The 1,348-nt window shown below is 61.2% G+C and overlaps 1 protein-coding gene across 1 annotated transcript; it reads left to right on the forward strand.

Annotated features, from left to right (window-relative positions):
- Positions 1-713: 713 nt before the first annotated feature.
- Positions 714-1,063, forward strand: LOC103810760 (lamin-A-like; the record flags this gene model as incomplete). The annotated part of the gene is made up of 1 exon (XM_009083677.1): positions 714-1,063. A coding segment is annotated over exon 1 (350 nt), but the record flags the coding sequence as incomplete, so codon positions are not given.
- Between the last annotated feature and the right edge of the window lie 285 nt (positions 1,064-1,348).

Below are 1,348 nucleotides of genomic sequence, written 5' to 3' on the forward strand. Positions count from 1 at the left end.
GCAGAGCTGGGAGAACTGGGCAGAGGCAGAGCTGGGAGAACTGGGCAGAGGCAGTGCTGGGGGAGGGGAATCCACTGGTGCCCCAGGGCTCTGTGGCTGTGATACCTCAGGATTCAGGGGTACCCCACACTGTGATGCTTTGGGTGACCTGGGGCTGTATTTGGGCCCCTAAATCCCCGAGTTTGGGGTACCCCAGGCTGCTGTGGTTCCTGCATTTGGGGTACCCCAGGACCCCCCACACCGTGGGGTCATTGCCACCTGCTCTGGGGGGCCACGATGTCCTGGGGGTGCTCAGCCCGGGGGTGCTAAGCTGCACCCCATTACTGCAGCCCCTTTCAGGCTGCATTTTTCCTTAGTCCCCTTGAGCTGCCATCCAGCCAGTTTGGGGGGAACATCCCTAAAAAAAAAGGAGGTGTATAAAGGGCTGTGAGCCCTAGCCCCGTTTTCCCATCTCCTCCTCCCCAACCTTTTCCGAGGAAGGGTTGGGACTGATGTAAGCGAGTTATCTCCACCCTATGCTCGGGATATCTCCACCCTCCTCCTCCTCCTCCTTCTCCTCCTCCTCCTGGCGGCTCCTCCTCCCAGTGCACTGCCCAGCTGGGATATAAGCAAGTCCCCCAGCTCCGGGAGCAGCCGCGACAGCTGGGGAAAGGTGGCGTGGGACATCGCGCTGCGACCTGAGCCGTGTCCTTCGCCTCCAAAGCAGCCGCACCATGGCTACACCTTCGCAGAAGAGAAGTACCCGCAGTGGCACTTCGGGGACCCCCTTGTCCCCCACCCGCATCACTCGCCTGCAGGAGAAAGAGGATCTGCAGGAGCTGAACGATCGTTTGGCTGTGTACATCGACAAGGTTCGCTCGCTGGAGCTGGAAAACGCTGGGCTGAGGCTCCGCATCACCGAGTCGGAGGAGGTGGTGAGCAGGGAGGTGTCAGGGATCAAAGCTGCCTACGAGTCGGAGCTGGCGGATGCTCGGAAGACCTTGGATTCTGTGGCCAAGGAGAGAGCTCGGCTGCAGCTGGAGCTCAGCAAAGTCCGAGAGGAGCATAAGGAGCTGAAGGCTCGGTGAGTGCCCCGCGGGTGGGAAGGGGTTAAAGGGGTGAGTGCCATGGGGATGGGGTGGGTTGGGGTGGGGATTGCCCCACGGATGGGGTGGAATGTGGTGGGGATTGCCCCAGGAATGGGGTGGTGTGTGCCCCATGGATGGGGTGGAACGTGGTGGGGAGTTTTCTGTGTATTGTGGTGGGGAGTGCCCCATGGATGGGGTGGTGTGTGCCCCATGGATGGGGTGGAACGTGGTGGGGAGTTTTCTGTGTATTGTGGTGGGGAGTGCCCCATGGATGGGGTGGT

Source organism: Acanthisitta chloris, unplaced genomic scaffold, assembly GCF_000695815.1.
Source record: "Acanthisitta chloris isolate BGI_N310 unplaced genomic scaffold, ASM69581v1 scaffold29301, whole genome shotgun sequence".
NCBI classification, from domain to species: Eukaryota; Metazoa; Chordata; class Aves; order Passeriformes; family Acanthisittidae; genus Acanthisitta; species Acanthisitta chloris.